Genomic DNA, 25,821 nt, shown 5'->3' on the forward strand with positions numbered 1-25,821 from the left:
TCACTTGTCGATCAGGCACGGCGATCCCGTCCAATCACAGGGCGACGCCGGCATAGTGAGTAGATTGCCTCGATAGTGTTTTCGGAGACGAATTGACTCGGTCCCTGGCCAGGGCAAAAGCTTAGTCTGCGGGGGACAGGTCTTGGTCGAACTGGTGCGGAGTTGCGCAGTGTCGGATGTGAGTATAACAATGATGGCGACTGCCCAGTGGACAAACTGCCGTGATTTGTGCAATCCACTCCAGGATTGCAGCCTGGACCTTTTACCTCCCTTGCACCGTCTGACTGCATCTTACCGCCTATTGCGCGATCCCCTGCTTGCCAAGATGAAGCTGACGATTCTTGCGCTGCTCAGCGTTGCCATCATGGCGCTGGCTGAGCAGTTCACGAACCCGGTCCTGTGGGAGGATCTGGCCGATAACGAGGTGCATCGGGTGGGCGACACGTTCTACATGACTGCATCGACGATGCACTACTCGCCCGGGGCCCCTGTCCTGCGATCCTACGATCTCGTCAACTGGGAGTACATTGGCCACTCGGTGCCCGTCCTCGACTGGTCCTCCAAGTATAACCTGCAGAATGGTCAGCAGGCGTACATCAAGGGCATCTGGGCGAGCAGCCTGCGCTACCGGCCCAGCAGCGGCCAGTGGTTCTTCCTGGCCTGCATCGAGTTCTCAACCACCTACGTCTATGTGGCCAACAACCCGGCGGGCCCCTGGACCAAGCACACCACCATCAACAAGTGCTACTACGACGCCGGCCTGGTGTTTGACGACAATGACACACCCTACGTTGCCTACGGCAACACGCAGATCTCGGTCTCCCAGCTGTCTGCCGACATGAAGAGCGAGGTCCGCTCCCAGCAGGTCTACTCGACACCATCCAACATCGGCACCCTCGAAGGATCTCGCATGTACAAGGTATGATTTGACGCCTGCCCGTTTCGTCGCCGTCCTCTCCTCTCCGCCTTTCTTATCCGCCCTCTCGGCTCCGCCCCCCCTTTCCCATGCCAACGTTGTTTCTACGCCTGATTAAAAATAAACCCACCACTCGAAAATCCTACTGACCCTCCTCCACCCAGCGCAACGGGCAATACTACATCATCCTCACCCGGCCCCCGGATGGCCAGTTTGTGCTCAAGGCGTCGAGCCCCTGGGGCCCCTACACGATCAAGACCCTGGCGGACCGGGTCAAGCTGGCGGCCGTGCCGAGCGCGGGCTCGCCGCATCAGGGCAGCTTCGTCGACACGCCCAGCGGGCAGTGGTACTACATGGGCTTTGCCGACATGTACCCCGGCGGGCGGTGCCCGGTGCTCGCGCCAATCACCTGGGGCTCCGACGGCTTCCCCACGCTGACGACGGTCAACGGGCAATGGGGCAACTACGACTACCCCGTGGCCCGGCGCAACGTCCAGAGCTCCCTCGGCACCGACACGTTCCAGGGTTCCTCCCTCAACCACAAGTGGGAGTGGAACCACAACCCCGACACCAGCGGCTTCTCCTTTGCCAACCCCGGGCTGACTCTTCGCACCGTCTCCCGGACCGACGACCTGTACGCCTCGCGCAACACCCTGACCACCCGCATCCGCGGGCCCGTCGGCACGGGAACGCTCAGGTTCGACTTTAGCGGCATGGCCAACGGGGACCGCGCCGGCCTGGCCGTGCTGCGCGACAAGTCGGCCTACATTGCCGTCGAGAAGGTCAACAACGCGTACAACCTCGTCGTCTACACGGGCCTGACCATGAACACCAACTGGTCGACCCTGTCCAAGGGCACCGTGGCCGCCCGCGTCAACAACCTGAGCGTCAGGCAGGTCTCGCTCCGGATGGTGGCCAACATCCGCCCTGGCGGTGCCGGGTCCGCGCAGTTTAGCTACAGCCTGGACGGCAACTCGTTCACTAACCTCGGGCCGACGGCGAGCCTGCACAACTCGTGGGAGTTCTTCATGGGCTACCGCTACGGCATCTTCAACTTTGCCACCTCGGCCACAGGTGGTTCCATCAAGGTCATCTCGTTCACTAGTGCATAAAAGGGGGAGGGGGGGTTGCTTGTGACACAGGACTGTCTGAGACAGCCCTCGAGGGGATGGGGGTCTCTTCTGGCCTAACTTGCAGCAGTTGTTTGTAGAGTAGCAGCCCAGTTAGTGAGCTTGAAGCAGCCAAGAGAGTCGTAACGCAGTTTTATCCACCAAGCAGAGTTTACCCTGCCATCCCGCCACCACGAGCCATCTTGCGTGCTCGCTGGTCTCGCCGGTTGTGGTTTGCTCGTGACCCTTTGTTCGACTCCTTCCTCCTTCGTGCATTCTCCGTGTCTTTGTCTCCAGTCGGCCCCGCGACGTTGCCTCCACGACCGCCGCCGCCGCCCCCACGACCGCGACCACCACCTCCTCCTCCTCGCCCACGGCCCCGTCCTCTGCCCCGCCCCGCACCGTCGCCTTCCGAGTCCTCGTTGCCTGCTCTCCATGCTGTCGACTCCAGTATCGTCTGACTGCCACTAAAGGCGCTGAACTTGAGCTCCAGGCGCTTCAGTCGCCCCGGGTCGCGGCCCAACATCAGACCCCATCCCTCGATGGCTTCGTCCGTCATGCCTGTCTCCCCTCTGAGGGTCGACCTGGCGGTGCTTCTCCGCGTGTCGGCATCCCGCTCAAATACCTGCTGGTTGGCCTGGTACGCCTTGAAAAGGACCTCCTCAATCGCCGACTGGCGCTTCTGGTCGTCGGCATCGTCGGCAAGGGCATCGTTGACCGTCATGCCGGCGTCGACCGCGTCGTATGTATCGTCACGCTCGTCGTCGTCGGCGTCAAACAGCGAGAGCGCGGATAAGATGGCCGCCTTGTTGGGTGCCGTGGACCGGTCCGCGAGGATGTCGTCGGCGGTCTTGTCGGCGCCCCGCTTGCCAAAATGCAGATTCCCCATGTCCACGTTCAGTTCGTCAAGATCGTCGTTGTCGTAGATGTTGTGGCGCGTGGGGAGTTGTGTTGGCGTCGACCTCGGTGCCAATGAGCTCCTCCGCCGAGGGCGCTCGGGAGATCTGCGCGCCTCGTGTTAGTTGGGTTTATGACGTACACAAGTGATGTGGTGAGCTGTGGCATGACTTACAATTCCTTGCTTCGATCGGCCGACCCGAGATGTGGCGGTAAGTCCTCTTCCAGCAAATGCGCAATGACCTGCTCGGTGTCGTTGCCATACTCGTCTAGCAGCAGTGAGACAAAGCCAGATCCGAGTCCCGGAAAGAGGTCTTGGATCTGGGAGATCTGGCTCATACGATGGATACGCATCTCTTGAAACTCTGAATCCTTGCTGACGTCCATGGGACCTTTTCCCTTGTCGATCTTGCGCTTGATAAACTTTTTGGGCCTGACCATGCCCCCTGGCTTGCGGTAGGACTCGAGGCTGGCAATGACGGATTTGATCCTCGTGGCCGAGTTGCCCGCCTTCTCCAGCTGTGCCAGCACGTGCTTCAGGATGGGAGTCGTCGTGATGAGCTCCGGCACCATCGAGTCATTGGCGTTGATCGGCCCCGCCTTGTGAGCATCGGCAGCTGCCTTGAGCGAGTACAGCTGGTCACTCAGCAGCGAGAAGTTTGGATGGTCGCCCTCGGTCAGACCGGCCAGGCACAAATAGGCGGTGGTAATGATGGCCTTGCGCAGTGGCGGGTTCATGATCTTGTAGCAGCTAATCAGACCGTCGAGAAAGTCTGTTCCGGCCATGAAGAAAGCAGCAGCGGCTGGTGACGCATGGAGAAGATGGTTGAGGCGCTTGAGCCGGGCCTCCACCGCGCCGAGATCGCCCTTGATGCCGGCATCGAGTCCGGCAATCAGGGCCTTCTTGAGACCTTGCAGGGAGACTTCCGGTGTGTTCTTGTTCCTTGAAAAGATGTGATCAAGGACAGGCGTGGTCCTCTTCCTGGGGAACACACGGGAGAAGTCGGCGAGGAATTCCCATCGGAGCAGAGCGGGAGGCGTCTGCGGACACCTGAGCAGTCTCGCGGAGAACCGAAAAACCTGTCTCAAGAGGGTCGACGCTGCTGGCGACGTGCCGAGCGTTGACGGGCCAGAGACAGCCACCTCACTGATCAGGGGCGCGAGAAAGGGAGATATCGACTCGTCCTGGGCGGCGGTCTGAGCAAAGACATTATCCGGCTGAGAGAGGTGTGCCTCGATGAGGGCCACCCAGATTGAGAGACAGCTGTCCCACTCGCTGGTGCTGATGCGACTCTTCCATGACGAGTCTGGGAATGGTGCGAATGGCGGTAGAGTCGGTGACATGGTGTCGAGGATAGTGTCAGATATTGGAGCTGTCAGTGAGGGGCAGCACGTGTCGAATGGAGGGGCAGTCTGCCCAGGCTGAAGATGACAAGCTGATTTGAGGCTCCTATACTGCTGAACTGAAAGGACATGGAGAGGGCATAATCCAGAGTGCTGTGTCTCTACATGTCGAAGAGTCGTGAATGGCCTCTCATGCTCGCTGCCGCTGGCACACCATCATCATCATGAGTGGGATCTGAGCCATCGTGGCCCGCTGCTGGCTTCACAGCTGCAGGCCGGATGACTGTTTTCGCTGATGATGGTCTGTTCCTGGCTCTAAGTGGGCCCTCCCATTGCGAGGTACAAAGGCACCTCTGAGAGTGAGTCCTGGAAAGAGCACGGACCAGGTGAGGTGAGTCTACTTCGCGCTAGCCCGCTTCGAGCCACAGCCTGCCCATTCCAGGTTAGACGAGCCCACCAAAAAGTTTTGGCTGTGCGTGGGAAATGTGCTGCACCTTAACATCACGGTCCCGCAATCCTGGGCAGGCAATCCCATTGAAGCCTTTCCCCCCTCCAACCTTCATCACTTTGCCGAAACGCAGCACAACGTTCGAGTCGTGAGGGTATCACTTCCGCCAATCTCAAATCACCACTACCAAAACCAGTCCCAAACAAACCCAACAAGATGTCTTACAACAAGGACAAGGACTTCGGCGGCGAGGCCCCCAAGATTCACAAGATCCGCATCACCCTGACCTCGCGCAAGGTCCAGGCCCTCGAGAAGGTCTGCACCGAGCTCATCGAGCGCGCCAAGTCCAAGGACCTCCGCGTCAAGGGCCCCGTCCGCCTGCCCACCAAGACCCTCAAGGTCACCACCCGCAAGACCCCTTGCGGTGAGGGTTCCAAGACCTGGGACTGCTTCGAGATGCGCATCCACAAGCGCCTCATCGAGTGAGTTTTCTTTTGCCTACCCAACAACCTCGGGCACGAGGCCATGATTTTTCGAGTGAATGATTCACATGCTGACTCGTCGTGTTTCTTCTCTTCAGCCTCAACGCCCCCACCGAGATCGTCAAGCAGATCATCGTCAACATCGAGGCCGGTGTCGAGGTCGAGGTCACCATCGCTGCTTAAGCGGTTGATGTTGACTCAACACTGACCCGCGCGGAAGATCGCCAAGAAAGCCGACAGCTCGACTTCCACTACGCTATGACAGGGAAGACGGGCGCGGCGTAGAAAAAAACAAAGGCAGTCGTCTTGGGTCGAGGACACGGCACTCAGAATGGGAATCGTGGCGTCGCAGGTCAGCGTGCTGTGGTCCATCCTGGCTGGTTGGGTTTTGCGCTGGTGGAAACACTGGTAGCTTTTCCTGCAAAGGCCTGTGGATGGATTGCTGGACATCCTGCGACGGGAAGCTGCTGGTTCTCCATAGCCGCTCTCGCCAGGCGCTGCTGGTGGCGGAAAATATTCTGAAAAGGAATGCAAAACAGTCAAATTTACGAAGGCGTGTGCCCGTCGTGATGACAAACTTGATGTGACATGTTTTTGAATCTCTCGAAATGCAATGTCGCGACATGTTCTATGCTCTCGCTTCCGTGGTTCATGCTGAGCCTGTAACGTCATTGGAAAATCAGAAACTTTCGGGGGGCGTGCGAATGGGTATATAGTGTTTGGGCTTATATGCCAAGCGCTGCTCGCTCGAGTCGCGCGGACTGATTCGTATCTAAAAATTCCACACGCAGTCCTCTCGCATGGGGGGACATTCCGGCATGTCGCCCTCAAACATGCCCCGAGCCGCCGAGATCTCGTACGCGGCCTTGACCTGCGGGGTGTACTTGGCCGGGTCGTCCGGCTCCGTGTCCTTGTTGTACCCGGGCGCGCCGAAGGGGAACAGTACCCGCCGCCAGCTGCCGTCCTGGTTGCGTATCCCCGGCGCTGGCGGGTTCTGCTGCAGTGTTCCGCCCTCGGGCAGCGCGTCCATGTATTTGTCGCCCACCCTGAACTTGTATCCAACCGGCTGGCCTCTGAATGTGGCGAGCTGGCCGGTGCTCTGTTTCGTCACATAACTTTCCAACGGCGGATGCTGTTTCTGGCTGTTCGGTCCGTATGGGTTGCCTCCTGTCGCTCCTGGTGTCGACGCCACAGAAGCGGCTGGTTGAGATGGTTGCGCTGCGGGTTGGGGCTGGCCAAAAGGATTGGCTGCCGGTGTGGTCGCAGTGCCGAAGCCCCCCGGCTTTTGTCCGAAGGGACTGGTGGTAGCAGCTGCCGCCGAGGCAAAGCCACCGCCAGCAGGCTGGCCAAAGGGATTCGACGCCGCCGGCTGCTGCTGTGCGCCTTGCACGCCGTTCATGCCCTGAGCCGCGGGAGCAGGCTGTCCGAAGGGGCTGCTTGCAGCTGGCTGCCCAAACGCACTTGGTGCCGCAGCAGGGGCTTGCGCACCAAAGGGGTTCGGTTTTTGCCCCAGTGCTGAGGGCTGCCCGAATGCTGATGTCGTTGCCGGCTGTGCAGGCTGACCAAAGGCGCCAGTTGTGCTGGTTTGCGCCGGTTGGCCAAAGGGGCTCTGTGTGCTACTGCCGCCGCCGCCAAAAGGATTCGGCTTGGCTCCCAATGTTGAGGGCTGCCCAAAGGCACTTGTCGTTCCAATCTGTGATGGTTGGCCAAAGGCAGAGCCGCCTGCAGTGCTCTGCGCTGGCTGGCCGAAACTCGACTGCCCAAAAGCCGGGGTCGCCACCGCCGCTCCCGCGCTTGCCGAGCCCCAAGGACTAGCCTTCGCACCAAATGCTGCTGGCTGACCAAAGGCAGGTGCCGCCGCCGCCGCAGTAGGCTGTCCAAAGGCAGGTGCCGCTGCTGCCGGCGCCGAGCTGCCGAACGCGCCTGTGCCTCCAATTGCTCCGCCACCGCCGCCGCCGCCAAATGCAGATGGTTGCGCACCTATAGAAGGCTGCCCGAATGCAGACGTCGTGGCTCCTGCCGGCTTGCCAAAGGGATTTGAGCTTGGAGCCGGGGGTTGGGAAGCATCTGGTGAGTAGCCGCCCTGTCGGCCCACTGACTGCTTGCAGATATCATGCCGGTTCGGATGTTTGGCTTCGCCTGCGAGCAGGAACTGCATCGCGCCGTCGAGATTGGCGACTGCACTCTGCATCTGCTGCTCGGCCTGCTGGTACAGAGCCTGGATCTTGCCGTACGCGGCTTGTGGATCCGGCTGGCTCATGACGAACAGCCTCGCCTCTTCCAAGCTCTGTTCGCGGTCTGGGCCGCCAAATAGCTGCTCGGGAGCGTCGCGGCCGGGGCCGTAGCATGACAGGATCCATGTTGGCCGTTCCCTGGCGAGATCTATCTCGATGGACTCTTTGGTGATCTTCCACGGGTTGTCGTCCGGTCTGTTGGCATTGTTGCCCGCGCCGGAGCCAAAGGCGCCAAAGCGATTGTTGTTATTGTTCGAAGCCGCACCAAAGGGATTCGCATTGCTTGAGCTTGACGCGCTGCCGAAGGGGTTGGCGTTGTTGTTGGGCCTGCTTCCGAAAGGGTTGGAATTGTTCGCGCCGGGGTGCTCGAAGCGACAATTGGCTGCGACAGAGCGCGTGGGTCAGCATCAGATATTCCAGCAGCCACAGCGAGATAGCTTGGTTCAAGGAACTGGGTATGCTCACCTCCGTTGCGACAGGTGCCCTGCTGGTAGAACTTGCAGAGAGGTGCCATGGCTGGCAGCCTCGAGCTCGAGTGGAGGTCCGCTACCGCCCGGCTATAGTGACCATCTCCCGGGAGGAAATAATTGAGTAGGAGTTCACTGAGGTGGGCGAACGGGACGAGAACAGCCTCGGGCTGCGCTAGAGTGTAGCGGCGTGGTGAGGGTTGTGATGTCAGTCGTCAGTCCAGGTGGAAGAGGATGAGCTCGAGCAGAGGATGCCGCAGCTACCCTCGCCGTGCATCCTTATCGATTGCCCATCCCAGCCACTCTTTATGCACAGGCTCAGGGTTGCATGCTGGGCTCCACTAATTACAACTTGCCTTAGGCCTGCATAACTCCACAATGCGGTACACGAATGCCATGTCAATAAGTACCTGGGTACTTCCGTGCAACAAAGCCATTTCTCGAAACTATTGCCGATGCAAGTTTAGCCTTTTCCCTTTCTAGTCCACTCATGTTGTCATCATGAATCGCGGGGCTGCGAGAGCACTCGAAACCACTCGGGTTATGGAGCTGGCGATGATTCTTATGTGCTGCAGCTGTACTCCTTTAGCCCTATATCAGGCTGCCACAAGCTTGATGTATTTGTTATCATGGCATATTGGGATGCTCGCTTTTTGTCTCGAAAACCGATGCTTCCTAATCCAGTTCCTACATGGGCATGTTAAATCATCGAGTTCTACCAGCGACTACATGATATCTGCTCGCATGTGGCGAGCTCCTAAAAACTCAAACGTCTACCACGACTCTAGATTCCACTGACATGATTGACCAATTCTGCAGCCAATGAACCTTAACTTCAGCAGGAGTTAAAAGCTCACATATCGCTTCAAACACCAGTGCAGACATAGTATCCCAACCAGAGGTTCCCACAGCCCGAGTCAATCTCAGTGTTGTACTCCAGGAACTGGTCAAACGTAATGCCCGCACCGCTGAAGATGGACCAGCAGCTGTCGCCAGACTTGACTTGGTGGAACTTCTTGCAGCCAGAAATAATGCCTGGCATTTGGGGCTCTGGGCCTGTGCCTGTAGGCTGTGGCGGAAGACTGGTCGGCGTAGGTACGCCCGTCGAGGCGCCGGCGACATGGACGCAGACGTAGTAGCCAAGCCAAAGGTTTGTGCAGTCTACATAATCATGAAGTCAGCACAATTTGAACCAAGCGCCAGATGGAAGTAAAGTTTTCTGTGAAAGTGTAGGCTGTGCCACGATGTCCCGCCCAGGAAGCGGCATTATTTGGCTGTTGCAAACATACCCTTGTCGATCTCCGAGTTCCAGCTCGAGAACTGAGCACCAGATATGCCATACTTGGTAGCAATGGCGGCACAGTTGTCACCCGAGGCAACCTTGTGGAAGGCGTCACAGTTGGATGCAAGACCTGGCATGGTCGGCGATGGTGTCGGCTCTGACGGCTTGGCAGTGGTGGAAGTGCTGCTTGTTGTAGGTTTTGGTGGCTCGTCGGCCGTGCCGATCACGCAGTAGTTCTGCTGGTCGTCCAGCTGGGGGCAGGTGATACCTGGGTTCAGCTTCTGGAGCGTCTCGACTGATATGCCCCAGGCGGAAGCGAAACTCTGGCATGTCGCGCCTCTGCTAGGGGCAATAGAGAAGACACAGTCAACAGCACGCTCAGCCAAGTTTTCTTGGGCGGCAACAAGAGCAGGACTGAGCGCACCAGCGACTGCGAGAAGACGTGCTGCAAACATTTTGACGAGCGTGGGCAGGTCTGATTAAAGGGCAAGGGGGATGAATTACTGGCCTGTCCAGACCAGCACAAGCAGCATGACGTTTAGTGAAAGTGAGCGAGCTTTTATAGGCGTTCACTATTGTCTAAACTGGTTTCGATGCCAGCTATCTCGAAGAAGCTGATAGATGACAGGATTTCAGTCTGCCACTGTGTCTAGCATCTCAGGTAAGACCAGTTTCTTGATTCTACCCTTGTTACGCATCCTCAGAGTTTGCGACGTTCCCTTGAGCGACTGGCGTTCACCGTAACCCAGTTCTTACATTCAGCCAAGCCTCCAACTATTCATGCCCCAAGGCCAGTGAACGGGTTGGCTCGTATTGCAGACCAGGGGTGTCTCTAACAAAAGCCTGGTCCTTGCAGTGTGTGGCGGCAAGTCCCGTATCCACCTGAACGGGGCCAAGAGCCAGGGGCGCCACTCTGTGCCACGGAACAAACCTCCGCCCAGCTTCCTTCTATTATAAAATTGGACTGGGTACCCAGTCGCACCGGATCTTGAGGTTGTTCCTTACTGGCACATAGGACTGAGCTGACTGTTGACTCTATTGTCTATCATTTTCCAAACCCATCCGTACCCTTTCCCGAAGTGTCATCAATATGCATGTACCTGCATCTGTCAAGGGGCCGCTGCTTCTAGCCGGCACTTGTCTCATGGCTTCATCCCACCGCGGGCTCGCCAGTGCCGCTGAGCACTTTGGCAAAGTCGACATGAGCCTTGTCTTTCCGCAAAACGAGACATACCAGCCAACTGCCCTTTTCCCCATAGTATTTGCATTCCAGTTCGAGGACCCAAAGCTCCCCGAGTCAATAATCCCGTCCATCACACTCAATGGCTGGAAGACGAAGGACAACAAGACCGAGATGGAGATCTCCACAGTTGTCGACGGCATGCGATGGGTCGACTGGGGCAACAGCTCGGGCCTGCACTGGCAATACCGCCCGTTTACCCGCTTCAACGATGAGGCCAGCTGGTTCTTCAGATATGTCGTCGCGTGGTCCAACTGCTCGACGAATGAGACATCGACGGGCGGGATTCAGGATTCCGACAATTTTCTCAGGGGAGTCATCACCTTCAACATCAGCAAGGCGGACGGCAAACCCGTCGACCTCGTCGGTGCTACCTCTGAGGAGTCCTGTGAAGCTCTTCATGGCAGCAGCAGCAGCAGCGGCGAGATACAGCACGCCGTGTCCGTCAACGTTGCCAGCGTCATTGATGCTCCGCAGCTCTGGGCGCCAGAAGTCGGCCCAGACTTTTGCGGCCAGCTGGACGAATCAGCGCCCCTGGGTAACCCAAGTCCCTGCCAAGCGAGAATGGATAGGGCTGCAGAGGAGAGCATACAAGCGTCCATGACGAGCTGGGCTTGCTCGTTCAGGGATGTGCCGGACGGGATAGAGTGTCCCGCCAAGGACGAAGAAGGCAGTGCTTTGTCGAGCATGAACGCAGTTGCTGGGGCAGTGCTATGGTCCTCCATAGCCACAGTTCTGGGGGGAATCGTCTTCCATGTCTTGTAGAACGTTGGAAGTCAATTTGTGGCGTGGAATAGCAGGTGGAACGTTGGGAGAAACCATTGGACCACCTAATTGGTGCTTCCTAGAGACATATTAATGGCGTTCTAGAGCGCACCTTGCATTATTTCTAATTGTGACTTTGTACCTAGACAACGACATAGATTAACTCGCCGTATCCTCATTATGAAGCCCTGCGAGACTTGTTTCTTCAATGATTACACAATTGCTATGAAGCATGATGATTCTGGGCAGACGGATAGACCGGCTGGGTAAGTACTAGACGGAGGATTCGCACGTGACGTTGTGGATAGTCTGCGACCCTGTGCTAATATCATTGCAGCAGTATTCAGCCAGTCAGAGTATGGGGTAGGTTACGCAAGGCTACGTGAAAGACATGGATTGTCATCCTTGAAGCTCAGCTATCCTGGAGACCTTACTGATCTCAATTTGTCAGGCCGATACGGCAGTGGGGCAAAACCTAGCAAACCAGGCAGATGACAAGATTGCTTAGATACTGGCAGCGTCTTTCTCAGGGGTGGAAATCCTGGCACTTGGCGCAAGCGAGGTCTGTGGCGCCTCCGGGCTCATGATCCAGCATGACTTCAGCACCGACTGTGTATCAAATGCACGGTATCAGAGCCTTGTTTGTCCGTGACTGACAAGGAATTGTCGGATCCGGAAAACCAAGGACAATACAGTGTGCTGAAAAATAAAAGCTCTGACTCAACCAATCATGGTCTCTTGACATTCTACAGTCCCACGCGTCCAATGAGCCAGGAATAGGAGATTAGCGAGCTCTAGATGTTAGGCATATAGTGCGACCGCGCGACCCGGAAGACCATTCGACTCTTACCCGTCGACGCAGCTCGATCGTAATGGCTCTCTCTGTCAACAATATCTACCATCCTTGGCGGGAATTTTCTCACCGGAAATGTCGGCATAGCATTTCACTTGATGCGTATAGGATGACTTGGCCTCACACGTTACATCATATGGAGGCGTACAACAGTGGTCCAAAAAACCACAATTTCTACAGTCATTCTCCGCTATTTGCATTGCCATGTTTGCCAAATCCAAAAATCGAGAAAAGGAGTGGCCAAGGAATACGGGGACTGGGCAGTGCCTGACAATGGACGGACATTCCCGTGATGAGCGCGCTGGTCTTGAGCACCCCGGCTCTTACGACCCCTGCAGACACGACATCCCCGGTCTCAGTAGGGCGATCTGACCAATCACACCTCATGATTCTCGTGGTTCGGCAATCACGGCACATTCAAGGTATTCCCAAGACATGAGCCAAGCAAACATATACGCCAGAAGCCTTACCCAGCCAAGACTGCGGCACGGACGGCGAAACCGATCAGGCTTAAAGATTATGCTTGCCCGAATATACTTTTCGCAGCAGACTCTGGCATTGTGAGCGACGTTACATTCGGGATCACGATCCGTTTTTGCAGGTGATGGACTGAGAGATGAGTTCGTTAAGACGTCCTTGGTGGAGCTTGTCGGGATCAGAGGAAGATGTACATCCTAGAGCGCAAGAAGGCTACAGTACCTAATTGGTTGACGAGAATAACTTGTGTTAGATAGTTACATCTGACGTACTGCATACATGGAGGAGCATTCCTCTGTCCCGTTGATATCCGTTACGTACTCTCATATCTTCAAGTTATTTGACTGTGCAAAATTGGTGGTCACGCGAGTACCTCCTGAGCGCGGCCACTAGTTGGTGCTAATCCTTGTCATGTTGGTCACTGTAGTGTTCTTGCGATGCAGGACATGGTGAAGAGTTTGCCGACCTAGGCAAGGGGGTGCTGCTAGTGGTCGAGGGCATCAGACGATTGCAACGTCAATGCCCTTGACAATCCCACGAGAGCCACCATATTGACTTGCAACTGTCCACAAACATCACGAGAGAGGATGGAACCTACTTGGCAGCCGGCAATGCTGACAGTACTAGGACTATACCCTTGCAGTTGAAGTAGACACCCGGTTGCTGGGAGAATGATAGATATAAAGCAAGGACAGCATGCAACTGGTGCAGATGGCTAAAGAATGAGGTCCCCAGAGCATAGTTAGGAATACAGGTGCTCCCGTTCTACACTGAGTTCGAAATATTGTGCCGATTCGGCCATCACATTCCTTCACGACTAGATTCCAATGCTTGTTCCCGCACAGCCGTGGCTGTCGGCCGCCCTGGGCGCCTCGGCACTCTTCGCTCGACCAGGCAGCGCAATTCGCCTGTCCTCCGCTCCATCCTACAGCGGCCGCGAGGTCTGCCCTGATCGATGCAGCGATGCTGGACCCAACGTCAACGACTGGTCTCTGTACCCAGACATGAAGAAGATGAGCAGATGCTCCCAGAGTCTCTTCTTCCGGTTCTCCCTGGACGATCCTGTGGATGACAATATTGCTGGTACCCACCACATCAAAGCATGTTCGTCATACGGGCCAGACTTTACGACAATGCCGAAGGAGGACTTGGACCTGATGGCCGTTGAAGAGTCACAAGATGTGAACTTTGAGGTTGGTTGGTGGGAGTCGGCCTACAACGGTGCTGCCGGCGGCCAGAGGTCTCTACTCAAGCAAGCACGCACATACCTTGACGCTGGCCACGGCTCGTATGCTGATCGCCCCTTCACCTTGTTCGGCCAGTCTGGCCAGGCAACCATGGGCCTCTACATCGGTCACGGTCTCCTCAACAAGGGCATCAGTACGTCTGCGCTCAAATCACTTGAGGACAAACTCATCACCTGGAACGTGACGACCCCAGCCATGGCGATGCAGCTCTGCGAGCCCGACTATGGGAGTGCCCACACCTTCGGCATCATGATGGCTAGTAACGGCACGTTCAGCCAAATCCAGGATGCCATGAAGACGTGGTACAACGGCTCATGCTTGTCCTTTGCCTCCGGCTTCACCGACACGGTCGCAGGCGAGGCCCAACTCACTATGCCTCTGCTTGCTTCCAGTATCCTGCCCAGCAACAACGGCACCAACAGCACCGGCATCTTCAACTCGACTCTACCAGCACGCATGCTATCTGGTCGCGACATCCATGCCCGGGCGGACTGCCGCACAGTCCAGGTCGAGTCTGGTGACAGCTGTGGTGTTCTTGCCACGAAATGCGCAATCACGCCAGCTGAATTCACCAAGATAAACCCGGCATCCGACTTTTGTGCCAAGCTCATGCCGAAGCAGCACGTGTGCTGCACGACGGGGACCATGCCGAACTTTGCTCCCAAGCCAAAGCCTGACGGGTCCTGTTTCGACTATGAAGTGATAGAAAACGACAATTGTGACAACCTCGCGGCCGAGTACAGTCTGACACGCCAGGATCTTGAGGACTTCAACAAGAAGACGTGGGGGTGGAACGGATGCAAGCTCTTGTTCACAGGCACAAAGATGTGTCTAAGCAAGGGCTCACCACCTTTCCCAGCGGTGATCCCCAATGCTGCCTGTGGCCCGCAAAAGCCGGACACGGAGCCACCGACCGACGGAACGAACATTGCCGACTTGAACCCTTGTCCACTGAATGCCTGCTGCAATATTGTAAGTATCCTCAACCTTTGATAGATAGCCATGATCACTGACACCGCGCCTCATCGTCCAGTGGGGCCAATGTGGCATCACCAGGGACTTCTGCGTCGATACCAACACTGGTGCCCCTGGGACCGCCGAGCCGGGCACGTACGGCTGTATTTCCAACTGTGGCACGGACGTCGTCAAGGGTGACGGAGCTGGCGACATCCGTATCGGTTACTTTGAAGGCTATGCCCTTGGCCGTCAGTGTCTGTACCAGGACGCGTCGCAGATTGATGCGGCCGCCTACACGCACTTGCACTTTGGGTTCGGCCTGCTATCGCCCACCTTCGAGGTCGAGGTAGGGGACATCCTCTCGACTTACCAGTTCGCCCAATTCAAACGTGTCAAGGGCCCTAAGAAGATCCTCTCGTTCGGCGGCTGGGACTTCTCCACTTTCCCGGACACATACTGGATTTTCCGCGAGGCGGTTACACCGGCAAACCGGAACAAAGTCGCTCAGAACATTGCCAACTTTATCATCAAGCACGAGCTCGATGGTGTAGACATCGACTGGGAGTACCCTGGTGCGCCAGACATGCCAAACATCCCACCGGGAGGTAAGGACGAAGGTGTCAACTATCTCAAGTTCCTTACGATCCTTAAGGGAATGTTGCCCGGCAAGACGGTCTCGATTGCAGCACCCTCGTCCTTCTGGTATCTCAAGCAGTACCCTATAAAGGAGATTGGCAAGGTTGTCGATTATATTGTTTATATGACCTATGACCTGCATGGACAATGGGACACCGACAATGAGCACTCGCAGGAAGGGTGTGAGCTAGGCAACTGTCTGCGCAGCCAGGTCAACCTGACTGAAACGAAGCAGTCGCTCGCCATGATCACCAAGGCAGGCGTCCCCGGCCGTAAAGTCATTGTCGGTGTCACGAGCTATGGCCGTTCCTTCAAAATGGCCCAGCCGGGTTGCTGGGGTCCAGACTGCTTCTACCTCGGCAGCCCCGTCGAATCTTTCGCAAAGAAGGGCGTGTGTACTGGCACAGCTGGCTACATTGCTGACGCCGAGATTGACGAGATCCGAACTGATAAGCGGCGCGCGGGCCGAGTCACGGCGAGCTTTGTTGACGCCAGCAGCAACAGCGACGTCCTGGTGTACGACGATACCGAATGGGTTGCTTACATGAGCCCGGCGACCAAGAGGACGCGCGCCTCGCTGTATGCGGCTTGGGGCATGGGAGGCACGACCGACTGGGCGACCGACCTGCAGCAATATCACGATGTGCCCAAGCCGGCTACCAGCTGGGCACAGTTTAAGCAAATGGCTCTGAGCGGGCAAGACCCCAAGGCTGATCTGTCCCGTGATGACGAGTGGGTCAAGCTCGACTGCTCGCATGAGCTCGTCCGCGACGAGTCGTTCAAAGACGTTGGCACGCTGTGGAAGGGCCTCAATGCGGACGCTGCGTGGAAGGACATCAAGCGAATCTGGAAGGACAATGACGAGCCAGCCGGCCTGAACTTTATCGAGTCTGTCAAAGGCAATCTCAAGATTGAGGCTGGTGGCTCCTCCTGCAACAGAATCGTAGGCGACAACTGCAACACCGACGGGTGCAGCAAGGGGATGGATGGGCAGTACTCGGGTCCGGCCGCGATGCTCATCTGGAACTCGCTCGTCACCATCCGCGACATGCACAAGGCGTTCTACGATGCGCTGTATCAGAACGCGGCGACGTTTGCCACGTCCCTCCGTGACCTCGAGAACATCTTCGCACCCATCCCTCCTGAGCAGGACAACACCTGGCTCTTGCTGCTCCTCGATCTTGTTACCCTGGGCACTCTCGCCGCGGCTGGTCCATTCTTCAACAACTTCCTCAAGCAGCTGCCCAAATTTGCTGGCACCCTTGGTGACAACCTCAAGGACACCACAATGACCCTTGTGGGCCAGTCAACCACCATCGCCAAGGACGTCCTGCCAAGTCCCAAGGAACACGACTGGAAGGTCGAGGACCAGGACAAGTTCTCCAACTACATGGGCCAAGTCATTGATGGCTGGACAAACGCGACCTCTCTGGCTCTCGGCGAGCTCATGAGTGGCAAGCCCAAAGCCCTCGAGAGACTCGACAAGGCTCTCGCCGGCGGCAACCTGTACCCGAAGGCGGTCGAGGCCACCGGCGACGACAATGAGCTGATGCGGAACATACGCAAGTCCTTCTTTGGTTACGCGATTCCGGCACTCTGGCACGCCTCTGCTGCTTACCCGTTCATTATCGACTCCGGTTACGGCTGCGATGCCCGCAACCCAATCTCAGACTATGTCGATGAGGAGACTCAGGAGAAGACAGGCTGGTGCGACAAAGGGACCAACAGGCTGTACTACCTCGTCAGCCCCGAGGGTGAGGCATACGACTGCGGCGATGGCGGTTGTCTCAAGCGCAAGTTCTCCGCGCCGAAGGGCGTCGACAGCCTGGGCGACCGGTTTGGCGGCTTGACCAAGGACGACATCATCAAGGGTTCCGTGCGCACGTACCGCCACAGCGGTGACAAGAACAACGGTGGCCTCAACTTTGCCAACACGGACGACCCGACCACCATCAGCGACCTCCTGGCCGTCGACGTCACCACCCCGGGCTTCATCCGGCTGCCCGTGTGCTCTCCCGAGCGCGCGTTCCAGTCCTGGGACACCTCCCCCAAGAAGGGCGCCTCGCCCAACTACCCCTGTGACAACCCGCCCGGCCGTGACTACTGCCGCGACTCGACGTTTGAGGACCAGACGAGCGGCGCGTCCCCCCTCGCGAGCGACTGCAGGCAGATTATCCGCAACATCGAGGGTGACGGCAAGACGTCGTGGACGATCCAGGTCGCCGGCCTCCGACAGCGCGAGATTGTCAAGTATGGCGGCTGCGCACTCGGCGTCGAGGCCACTGTCGCCAACGGCAATGTCGACTTCGAGGTCGGTGGGCAGGACGTCATTGATCTTCTCAACGACGCGATCAAGAAGTTTGAGAACAGGGATGGCAAGATCGGCGCCAAGGGCACTATGAAGTGCAACGGCAACATCAAGGACCAGAATGTCAAGTGGGGTATATACTAGGCGGTGGACTTGGGCGGCCTAGCCTTGCGATGAAGTTGAATGGAAGTGGAGGAAAGGGAGGAAGTGGAGGGGAATATGGTTGATTTGATCTGATTCTTTCCACTGTGTATATTTCTGATGCAAGTGTAGGCAATTTCGGAGCTTTCCCCTGGGCCGAAACTCTCGCCGCTTCGAAGCTTGGGATCATGTAGTTTCTGAAACCGCCTGTCTGAAAAACAAGACGTCGGTCCGTCTGTTCCGGCTCTATTTGGTTCGGTAAATACCGCGACGACATACGTGCCAAAGCTCATTACAGAATGTTTCTTCAGTAGTACCATGCGATGAAAACAGAGCCATAGGAAGCTTCAGTGAGACCAAGAGAGTGCAAGTAGAAATGCACAGCCAAAGGTGCTATTCCGGTACATGAGATATAGAAACGTGTAGGGATCTCACATCGACCAGATAAGTTAGGTAGATAAGATTCGCAGGCTGGGTCGTGTTACTGCAAGACTAGTTCATGAGGGGGAAAAGCTGTCTGGCTTCCTCCTCATGATCCGGCGTTTAGGGGACAAGTGGTTGATAGAATTATTGGCGTCGACTAGTTCTTTCATCGTTCGAACACATTGATTCCACTTATCATGACAGCTCATATGTTGCTTACAGATCAGAAGCTCTTTCGCTTAAGACAGGGCTACAAAAGCGAACACTATATGGAAGATCTGCGATTCAACGATCTACCATAACTGCCGCCTTGACCATCTCAAAAGGGAGGGAAGTTGAACTGTTCGCCGTCCTGGCCTTGTCTCCCACAGTTGCCGCCACTCGCAGCGACGCAAAGCCAATGCGCCAGATCTTCGGCGCACTTGAACTTTGTCGTGCTCTCATTGGCCTTGAACGCGGTCTGCCGCGGATCCTCCGGGACCATCGCATTGGGGCCAGTTTGCTGCTCCCCGGCGCCGGGGTACATGCGGTAATGAAAGACAAAGCGACATTTCCAGCATCGTGACATCTCCTGGAACATGACACGACTGCCATCGGAGGCGGCGTAGAAAGACCGCCCCAACTCCTGCCTGTGGTTGTAGCCAGTCTTCAGCGGCAGTGGTGTGCCCCCAGGTTTCCCCTCGTCGCTAGGCGCGCCGACCGCGTCATACATGTTTCTGCAAAGCTCAGTGTATTCATCATTGCTGAGCTGCGACTCTTTCGCCCGGCCCATGTAGGTTTTACCCGACTGGACGTTGTACCAATTGGTAACGAAATCAAAGCGGTCCGCGACGTCCTGACACAGGGAGCCGTGGGCGCCATGCCGCTGCCAAACCTGCATGTCATTGACGTCGCCGAAGCGGGCAGTCCTCCGAACGTCGAAGGCGTCCTGCATGTTGCCTAGCTTTCCGAAGACGTCTGCAGAGCAGGCTGAGTGGCGATGCTCCGCGCAGATGAAGATGACTCTGGGTAAGCCGACAAGCGGCATCTTTGCGCCTGTCCGGTGGAGTCCGACTATGCTGGACTGTAGCATCCTCGCCTTGATGTCATCCAGGTTGGCACCTGGTCCTAGCTTCAGGATGGTGGCATTGACAAGAAGCTCCAACGGCTGGTTGTTCGGAATCAACCATTTGTCGCCTCCTGGCCCTTGTAGCGGGATGGGTTGGAGGTAGTTCTCCCCGAGGCGATATAGATCGACCATAAGCCCAAGGGACTCCCTGAGAAGGGGCGTCAAGGCCGCCATCCCCTCCGGGTTTTGGAACTTCGGGTGGGCTCTGAATCTTCTCCGAAAGGTGTAGGATGCTCCCAGGCAGTATCGGAGAAGCAGGCGAAGCCTATCTCTGATATCGTTCTGGACAGGATCGAGTGGGTCGAGGTCGAGGGCGACCAGGTCACGGGCGATCATCCGCCAGTTTCTAGTGGCAGCAATAACCCAAGGAAGGCGTGCCTTGTATGCGTGAGAGTTTTCTCCATTCATAAACATGAAATCATAGTTACTGTCGACAAGGGAGTCGGCCGGCATGGTGTAGTTGGTGCCCATGGTGATGGTGTCACTCGAGACGAAGGCACTGAAGTGCAAGAATGTCCTGTCGACGCAATCTTCCGGTCGGTCGTTGTCAACAGCAACTTGTCGCAATATATACGTACGAGGCTTCGAACAGGGAGTAGAGTGATTCACATGTAGATTGCCCACAGTGGAACATGTGCTTAGGCTCTAACAACATGGCCCCGAGTGGCTGGCTGAACAGGGTGAAAGCGTGCCGCTCTTTCTATCTGGTTACGAGGCCGCAGGACACGAGTAGCAGCCGAGCTAGACGGTGGCTGGCTAAGTGCGCAGATGTAGCAACCTCTAGTTACGCCGATCCAGACGCTGTCTGATCCCGAACCAGCCCTATAGGGGTTTAAACTGCGCGCTTGGGGTACTGATTAGGATTCATAGCCAGTATTGTAGTGCATATGCAGAGGCGGTGTTGTGAACCACTTCATCAGGGTGTAGGTTACGAAATCCTGCAATACCTGTAAAAGCTCGTACGAGAGGGGGTGTGTGTAGTCACATAGGCTTGACATTATGTGCACATGACGTGTCAGACGCCTGAACCTTCGGTCTGCCACCTCAGGGGGCCGTGCCGCTGCATGGTCCAAGACTAACGCTCTATCGGACTCATCAAACGTCCCGCACGACATATCTCGACCCATACTTAGGCGGCAGCCGGCGCACCGCGTCCCGCATTGGCGATGGCGGTATTTACAGATCCTTCCTCAGCAAGCCACGGGGTGAGCCAGGCGGGGAATGTGGAGCTCAAGGCGAAAGGACTGAACAGAGCGTGGTCCTCGCTTACGCGCCAGATCTCGTCAATACTCCGAAAGATAGGCATGGCCTTGAACAGCACGCGGCCGTTCTGCGGCGACGGGAGGTGATCCCAAGGATTGCACCTCTCATCTAGAGGAATCTGCACACCCAGCTCGTCTTCCGTCGAGGTTGTCATGACAAGCCAGACGCCTTTCTTGACGACATCTAGGTAGACGAAGAATGGCGCCTTCTCGAGCGACTCCAAGTCGACGGATTCCATGGAGCGACTGTGGAAGACGTATGACAAGACCCCAAGGCGGAATCCATACTGGAAAGGGGGCTTGGAGCCACTGATACTGCGCATCTCAACCACACTGTCGTGCTCAACTGCGCCACCACGCAGGTCGTTGCGCACATCCTGCAGCGGCAGGTCAAGCTCGAGATAATAGCGGTAAGAGTTATCCTGACCGAGGTACTTGGGGCTGGAGATGCCGGTGCGATCCCCTGGGCCGTAGACTTTACGTTCAAAGTCGGCGATCGAAGAGGGACTAGCCCAATCCACAGCGACTAATACTGTTTGGACCTGGTCGTTGCTCAGGGGCTCGACCCTCTGGACTGCCCTGTGCGTGTTCCACAGAGTCCAATCGCTGAGCCACTTGAGGAACGCCTCCTGCTCTTCGGGCTTCAACGTCTCAAGGGCGACCTGCAGGGTGGCCTCTGTGTTTTGAGAGAGAGTACTGTCAGCGCTGCAGGGTAGTGAACATGGATGTGCTCTCTTGCTTCGGCTGGTGAGCGGAGTCAACCTACCAGAATCCGTGGGATCCTTTTCGATCGCCTGCTGGATGACGAGGAACTTTGGATCAGGCGGCACAGGGCCCAAAGTGGAAGATCGCGGATCGGCCATGAGGGACGATGGAGCAGTGAAGTTCGATAGCGGGAGGGAAGAGGAATTCAGTGGGGCGGCCGGCGCGCTGTGGTGCGGCTTCTTGGGTTGGAGATGGCCGTGTTCGTTGTTTCGCACATCTTTTTATAGACAGTGGGTAGACGGTCATGGACCGAAACCAGAGCTAGAGGACCCAAACCACTCCGTACCACATGGCAGACGTACTCGCTGCGATTCCCGCTTGCTTACCCACCGAGCACTCAATTCGAGCCGTGCTGTAAGACTCCCAGACCGAGACTCGTTGACCGCCGAGCCAAAGCGGCCATGGCCATGCCCGTGGCTGGCTGAAGATGCCCAGGCCAGTCGATTGCAGGATACCTCCGAAGAGTTGCTGTTCAGCAGCGTCGGGGGAGCGCCCCATGCAGGTCCCCCGCGTTGTCCCGCGGGTATCTGCTGCATGATTTGACTTGCCTAGTGCTCCACAGCGGCACGGGACGCCTCTCAGGCATCACGGGCTCAGCCGATGTGGAGTCACTAATCATGGATTTCGGCGTTGCCTAGTTGAAATCTGGAGTAGGGCCACTCAGGAATGCATCATGGTCGGAGTGGCTCACCAGTCAGTAGCACGGGCTCGGTCAATGGTCTGCAGGACCCAGCAGAGAACAGCCAGAAACCGCTAGAGTTATGATCTAGTGGCGGGCTGATGCTGCGATTGTCAATATCTCCATCACAAGATAAGTGCGTCGGAGGCGCTGTGGTGGTCGGGTTTGCCGGTTCACCGGCCATGCTTGGTTGTTTTGCTGCTGCTCAACAATCTTCAGTAGTGTCCTTGTCGCTGATCGGTGGCTGTTCATTGTAAGCTGAATTGGCAGGAATGGCAAGTGATTAGCGCAAGACCCCGCACGACCGACAACGAACCGTAGATTTGTTACTGTTCTGGGATGACAAGCCTTCACAAGCGAACATGTCTCACGGTCTGGACCTCGTGACTTTTGGGCATGGAAAAATGGTGCTTTCGAGTCTTTTGACTTCAAGGCATGTCTTCTTAGCAGATTGATCACGAGCCTGTAAGTCCTCGAGCATATAAACCTACTCAAGTCCCTGGGTTTTCCATGTCATTCCCAACTCATCACCACAACAATCCACACTCTTATACTACCAGTTGCCTTTCCGTTAAACATTAATCTTTGATTCCTTGGTTCTCCACAGCTCAATTCACTATCCAAAATGTCTCAAGTCACTATCCTCGTCAAAAACAACTCTGGCGCCAGCCACAGTTACTTCCTCTTCGTCAAGGCCCCAGAGGTCAGCGGGGGGTCCAGGTCTTCTCCAACGTCTATATCGCCGCTCCCCCTACCCCCTCCGGCAATGGCACGGCCAAGTTCATTGCCAAGAAGGACTACTTCGCTGTCTGCGGTACCAACCCAGGTCAGCAGCTACGCAAGAATGTCCAGGTCACCACCGGCGACTGGGGCATCGCCAAGCTCAACCAGGGGGGCAAACTCGGCAGCAGCTTCACCATGACCGGTGCGGACGGCGGTGCAGCCTTTGACGGAGCGCTCCTCAAGCAGGCTTGTTCGCAGCCTGGTTCTTTCTCCATTGAGTCGACCAACTTTCTGTTCGGCAACGGTTGTAAGTGTTCACTGACCCTTTCCTATCCAAATCTCAGAGAAACTTTGCTGACGTCTCTCGCAACAGCCAATCAGTTCGTTGGTCTCGGTGCTCAGGACCCCATGGACGCGACCAACATCGTCCCCGTCGCGACTTTCCTGGCCCAGCCCAACACCACCTCGTACATCCGGCCACGCAACCAGTACTACATCTCCTGGGGCACCTACGTCGCCGGCGAGATCATCGATGTCACTACCATCGCGGAGCCCTGCGAGATCGACTTCACAGGCAAGGCTGCCACGCTGGCCAAGGTTGAGCACCGCCTCGATGGCACCTGGGCCATCACGTTCAACTAGATTGTCTCTCGACCCACCCGCGATAGCAGTGAGAAGTTATCGTACTGGTTGAAAGGAAACCATGAGGTGGTGCATGTGGAGATAAGGGAAGCTGGGGGCTGAGCATCACTCGCAACTATATTCATGTGGTACAAAGTAGCCCATGCCCATAGTCATCATCAAGACTATTCCGGTCCTCAAGACGAGCGGATGTGCAGATAGTGCTGCAGTAGTCGCGGTGACCCGAACAGCCCGTGTAACGTGATTAAAGGTTTCATCACCGGATTGTCATTGCCAGATTATGAAGCGCCCATTCGGCGAGTTCCCCTGGCATCCCTAGACATGCTGGTAAATTGAGTGAGGCGGGCAGGACTGTGATGTCCCAGCCTAGTACTAGCTCATGCAGCTTTCAGCTGAGCCCGGACCTTTGTGGCTTGAAGAAGTTCGTGCGCGGCCCCTGTAGAGGTCAGGCGGCTCGAATCCCTCAGCGTACGAGGTGAAAGTCGACGTTGACATAAGAAGGCGAGCACCCGCCAGCACCGCTATCAATCCCTTCGGTACCTTGCAAAGCCGGCTTCCCTGGATGTATCCGGCGTCACATGCGATGATGCTTGAGTAGCCATCCTCGCCACCAACCTTGACAATGTTGCTGCACCGGCGCATCTCGATACGTAACAAGTCTGGCACGCCACACGCATACTACCTCGTCCCTGCGGACCCTAGTCCCAAGACATCAACCAACGGCCTCACAAGCACGACTTGTGTCTTCCAGGCATCACTAAAAGTCGCCTCGCCAAATGGAAGCGCCGTGTTCTCGGTCCCACGAAATGTCCTTGCCGTGTGCGGCACGGCTCGCACCGACATGAAACCTGGAGCGCAGCTTTTCGCGTCCGACTGGGCTGTGCCGAAGCTTGCCACGCCCAGGGACAAGGGATCCAATCTCGCTGTTGCGCTGGCGTCAGGAGAGGAGCCCTCATTCAAACCCGAGTCGGAAGAGACGACCGTGGACGGTGACGGCCTCTGGGCCACGGAAATCATGACTGGGGGTACGGGAGGAAACCCGGGTACGTTCCTTTTGAGTATGGCGGCTTCTGGGTGATCCTCGCTAGGCACGCCAGCTAACACGGTGCGCACTGGCCAGGGACGCCCTTTGTGGGGTACGGCTTTCCCAACCCGCATAACGCCAATGAGGTCCTGCCCGCAGCCGTCTGGCAGGCGAGGCCAGGCGCGGCGTACACGTTTCACTGTGAGCAGAAGTGGCATGTTGTGTCCGGGGTTGCAGAAGCACACGACGTTGCTTTCGGTGAAGAGGTAGGCAAGGGCCATCTTGTCACGTTCGAGGACACGCAGGCAAGCGAAGCCGAGGTCATCCACGACACCCAGAACGGCTTTACGGTTCGATATTTATGAGAGGTAGTATAGCCTCGTTGTATCTTTTTTGTCAGTCTATGATAATATATGTAGGAAGAAGAAGAAGAATCGGGCGCCATTTATGCACATTGACCTGATTTGGTGTGTTCCTAGCACCCTTCTTACAGTGAGCAATGCAATTTCGCGTGGGATGTACAGAGGAGGTGAAAAGAGCTGGCGCGTTAGAGTCCGCCACACTACCCTTCCCCAATCTGAGGATAACCCAAGCCGGAGGCCCCATAGGAGTGTTCCAGGTATTGCGGCAAAAACACAGCTAGAGCAGCACTTTGGAACCCCCGTCTCGTCAGACCCACACAGCCTGGCGACTCTTGTCGTCTCTAGTACGCCAACATAGCAGCAGCAACGGCTGCAACAACAGCGATCATCTTGGCGGCACCGACCTTCTCCGCACCGCCAACGGGGATGCTCGTCGTCGGGGCCGGCGTGCCACTCGGGGTAATGGAGGGAGTGGTTGTGTTTGCGGGCGCCGCGCCCAGGGACTCGCCCGTCTTGGCGTTCTTGTCGGCCTTGACGCAGTTGAACTGGATGTGGTCGTCGTCGATCTCGGCGTTGTTGTCCGAAGGGCCCCAGACAAAGATGAAGGGCCAGGTCTTGTCTCTGAAGTCGTGCCACGCCTGGTTGTTGACGTTGTAGCTCCATGCGAAGCGGGATTCCTCGGTGAAGCTGGCGTTTGTGTTGATTGCTGTAATCGAGGATCATCAGTAAGTAAAATGCCTTCGAACCAAAGCGAACGACATAAGATTGAGCAACAATGAGAGGTAACTCACGCCTGTAAAGAGCGCTGGTAAACCCAGTGCAGCTCTCGGGAACGTCGATCGCATAGCTGACGCGGTTGCCTTTGATTTCCTCCCTGAAATCCTCGCGGCACTGTTTTGAGAAGACGCTGTCTGGGCAGCTTCCGTCCCCCAAGTCGTTGCCCTCGGTGGTTTTGGGAAACTCCATGATGTTGAAGCCGACCACCTTCAGGAACCACGTCCCAGCAACGTCGTCCTTGACCAGCCAGTCG

The 25,821-nt window shown here is 56.6% G+C and overlaps 12 protein-coding genes across 12 annotated transcripts; 7 read left to right on the forward strand and 5 right to left on the reverse strand.

Moving 5' to 3' along the window:
• Window positions 1–325: 325 nt before the first annotated feature.
• B0I36DRAFT_246196 (family 43 glycosyl hydrolase) lies at window positions 326–2,028 on the forward strand (the record flags this gene model as incomplete). The annotated part of the gene is made up of 2 exons (XM_046150211.1): window positions 326–919; window positions 1,081–2,028. 2 exons carry the CDS (start codon window positions 326–328, stop codon window positions 2,026–2,028), a joined length of 1,542 nt encoding a protein of 513 aa, XP_046011094.1.
• Window positions 2,029–2,197: 169 nt separating this feature from the next.
• B0I36DRAFT_245563 (uncharacterized protein) lies at window positions 2,198–4,266 on the reverse strand (the record flags this gene model as incomplete). Its single annotated transcript, XM_046150166.1, has 2 exons — window positions 2,198–3,029; window positions 3,098–4,266. 2 exons carry the CDS (start codon window positions 4,264–4,266, stop codon window positions 2,198–2,200), a joined length of 2,001 nt encoding a protein of 666 aa, XP_046011095.1.
• Window positions 4,267–4,930: 664 nt separating this feature from the next.
• On the forward strand, window positions 4,931–5,379 carry B0I36DRAFT_349800 (40S ribosomal protein S20; the record flags this gene model as incomplete). Its single annotated transcript, XM_046156830.1, has 2 exons — window positions 4,931–5,196; window positions 5,295–5,379. 2 exons carry the CDS (start codon window positions 4,931–4,933, stop codon window positions 5,377–5,379), a joined length of 351 nt encoding a protein of 116 aa, XP_046011096.1.
• A 205-nt stretch (window positions 5,380–5,584) lies between these two features.
• Window positions 5,585–8,133, reverse strand: B0I36DRAFT_126330 (uncharacterized protein). The gene is made up of 2 exons (XM_046148122.1): window positions 7,896–8,133; window positions 5,585–7,812 (listed from the first exon to the last, which is right to left on the reverse strand). Exons 1-2 carry the CDS (start codon window positions 7,942–7,944, stop codon window positions 5,969–5,971), a joined length of 1,893 nt encoding a protein of 630 aa, XP_046011097.1. The 5' UTR covers window positions 7,945–8,133; the 3' UTR covers window positions 5,585–5,968.
• A 541-nt stretch (window positions 8,134–8,674) lies between these two features.
• B0I36DRAFT_410324 (uncharacterized protein) lies at window positions 8,675–9,634 on the reverse strand (the record flags this gene model as incomplete). The annotated part of the gene is made up of 2 exons (XM_046161907.1): window positions 8,675–9,058; window positions 9,187–9,634. The coding sequence occupies 2 exons, from the start codon at window positions 9,632–9,634 to the stop codon at window positions 8,763–8,765; spliced, it is 744 nt and encodes a 247-aa protein (XP_046011098.1). The 3' UTR covers window positions 8,675–8,762.
• A 555-nt stretch (window positions 9,635–10,189) lies between these two features.
• B0I36DRAFT_324605 (uncharacterized protein) lies at window positions 10,190–11,402 on the forward strand. The gene has a single exon (XM_046154128.1). The coding sequence runs from the start codon at window positions 10,270–10,272 to the stop codon at window positions 11,182–11,184; it is 915 nt and encodes a 304-aa protein (XP_046011099.1). The 5' UTR covers window positions 10,190–10,269; the 3' UTR covers window positions 11,185–11,402.
• A 1,696-nt stretch (window positions 11,403–13,098) lies between these two features.
• Window positions 13,099–18,084, forward strand: B0I36DRAFT_410328 (chitinase). Its single transcript, XM_046161908.1, has 2 exons — window positions 13,099–14,733; window positions 14,795–18,084. Exons 1-2 carry the CDS (start codon window positions 13,342–13,344, stop codon window positions 17,804–17,806), a joined length of 4,404 nt encoding a protein of 1,467 aa, XP_046011100.1. The 5' UTR covers window positions 13,099–13,341; the 3' UTR covers window positions 17,807–18,084.
• Window positions 18,085–18,545: 461 nt separating this feature from the next.
• B0I36DRAFT_349805 (uncharacterized protein) lies at window positions 18,546–19,805 on the reverse strand (the record flags this gene model as incomplete). The annotated part of the gene is made up of 1 exon (XM_046156831.1): window positions 18,546–19,805. The coding sequence occupies one exon, from the start codon at window positions 19,803–19,805 to the stop codon at window positions 18,546–18,548; it is 1,260 nt and encodes a 419-aa protein (XP_046011101.1).
• Window positions 19,806–20,463: 658 nt separating this feature from the next.
• Window positions 20,464–21,459, reverse strand: B0I36DRAFT_363437 (uncharacterized protein; the record flags this gene model as incomplete). The annotated part of the gene is made up of 2 exons (XM_046158802.1): window positions 20,464–21,272; window positions 21,363–21,459. The coding sequence occupies 2 exons, from the start codon at window positions 21,457–21,459 to the stop codon at window positions 20,464–20,466; spliced, it is 906 nt and encodes a 301-aa protein (XP_046011102.1).
• Window positions 21,460–22,665: 1,206 nt separating this feature from the next.
• On the forward strand, window positions 22,666–23,405 carry B0I36DRAFT_349807 (uncharacterized protein; the record flags this gene model as incomplete). The annotated part of the gene is given in 3 exon segments (XM_046156832.1): window positions 22,666–22,743; window positions 22,761–23,070; window positions 23,137–23,405. The coding sequence occupies 3 exon segments, from the start codon at window positions 22,666–22,668 to the stop codon at window positions 23,403–23,405; spliced, it is 657 nt and encodes a 218-aa protein (XP_046011103.1).
• A 622-nt stretch (window positions 23,406–24,027) lies between these two features.
• Window positions 24,028–24,794, forward strand: B0I36DRAFT_363439 (uncharacterized protein; the record flags this gene model as incomplete). Its single annotated transcript, XM_046158803.1, has 2 exons — window positions 24,028–24,448; window positions 24,526–24,794. 2 exons carry the CDS (start codon window positions 24,028–24,030, stop codon window positions 24,792–24,794), a joined length of 690 nt encoding a protein of 229 aa, XP_046011104.1.
• Window positions 24,795–24,800: 6 nt separating this feature from the next.
• On the forward strand, window positions 24,801–25,327 carry B0I36DRAFT_324609 (uncharacterized protein). The gene has a single exon (XM_046154129.1). The coding sequence runs from the start codon at window positions 24,877–24,879 to the stop codon at window positions 25,147–25,149; it is 273 nt and encodes a 90-aa protein (XP_046011105.1). The 5' UTR covers window positions 24,801–24,876; the 3' UTR covers window positions 25,150–25,327.
• The last annotated feature ends 494 nt before the right edge of the window (window positions 25,328–25,821 follow it).

This window comes from Microdochium trichocladiopsis (assembly GCF_020744255.1).
Source record: "Microdochium trichocladiopsis strain MPI-CAGE-CH-0230 chromosome Unknown B0I36scaffold_6, whole genome shotgun sequence".
Taxonomy (NCBI): Eukaryota; Fungi; Ascomycota; class Sordariomycetes; order Xylariales; family Microdochiaceae; genus Microdochium; species Microdochium trichocladiopsis.